Raw genomic sequence first — 1,168 nt, 5'->3', positions numbered from 1 at the left:
CATCAAATTGGTATTAACTGATCAATACATAAGTGCACATATAAGAATAACATCTATTGGATGTCAGGCAGGGGAGAGGGGGAGGAGGGAGGGGAGAGAAGGGAACGGGTATTTGCATACGCAAAGAGTGCAATGAGCACCACCCGACGGATGGACATACTTTGAAACTCCGACTTGGCGGGGGGCAAGGGCAACATACGTAACCTAAACATCTGTACCCCCATAATACGCTGAAATTTAAAAAAAGAAAAAAAAAGAAAAGAATATATAAATCAACTCATATAAAAATAAAGCAAAGCCATTTTGCTGAGATCATTTCAGTCCCTGGTTGTCTGGCATCGGTTGACTTGGGCATCAAAGCACCGCCAGGAAGCTGGACATCTTCCCTCAAGTCCAACTGCACCATGGCAGCACCGCTCTAGGTTCTCTGAGCATTTACCTTTTCCATGTGCACTATCTTTATATTAATTATTTTAATACTCCATCATAAATGGTCTTAAGGACATTTCTAGGTATGAAAGAAAAAAATCACTGGGCTGGGGTTGCCCGATGAAATACGGGACTCCCAGTTGAAGTTGAGTTACAGATAAACAATGAATACATTTTTTAGTGTGAGTATGTCCCACGAGGATTGCACATTTTCTTTTCTTTTTTTCCTAAATCTTGCAACCTTTTTCTAGGCCTCAGTTGCTTCTCTTGTCAGTTGAGATGTAGGAAGCTAGATGATCTGCTAGATCCTTCCACCTATAACATTCAATAACTACATTTGAATTCATTTCATTGTGATTAAAAACAAATAGTGGAATCTAATTGACCAATATAGGTTCTTTTTTTCTCCAGATAACCAATTGAGTGTTTCCAAATTAACCACTTGCTGGTCTCCTTTCAAATTGACCGGGATGTGAGAACACAGCCTAAGAGTTTCAAGGCATCTGTATGTGACTAAGCGTGTGTGTGTCATACGTGCCATGTCACTTCAAAGGTGAGGCTGCATCTCTGTTTATTTTGTAACTTCTTCCCTTAGTGTCTACTGTTGAATTTTATGTAAAGATAGAATAAATGTCAATGGCTGATTTGGGGATCATCTGCTTTGAATCAAACTGTGCAATACACAAATTAACTAGTCCTATCAGGTGTTTAACTTGGAGGCTATTAAAATGGGAGTGGC

The 1,168-nt window shown here is 39.6% G+C and overlaps 1 protein-coding gene across 1 annotated transcript in view; it reads right to left on the bottom strand.

Moving 5' to 3' along the window:
• The window catches only part of ABCA12 (ATP-binding cassette, sub-family A (ABC1), member 12), a 203,578-nt gene that overhangs the window by 112,331 nt on the left and 90,079 nt on the right, over positions 1-1,168 (bottom strand). The window contains 1 exon segment of the mRNA XM_012651460.1: positions 161-230. Within this exon segment, the coding sequence (XP_012506914.1) occupies positions 161-230 (70 nt within the window).

This window comes from Propithecus coquereli, unplaced genomic scaffold (assembly GCF_000956105.1).
Source record: "Propithecus coquereli isolate 6110/MARCELLA unplaced genomic scaffold, Pcoq_1.0 Scaffold357, whole genome shotgun sequence".
NCBI classification, from domain to species: Eukaryota; Metazoa; Chordata; class Mammalia; order Primates; family Indriidae; genus Propithecus; species Propithecus coquereli.
Note: the sequence above shows the minus strand (reverse complement) of the source record. Positions and strands in the feature narration are given on the sequence as shown.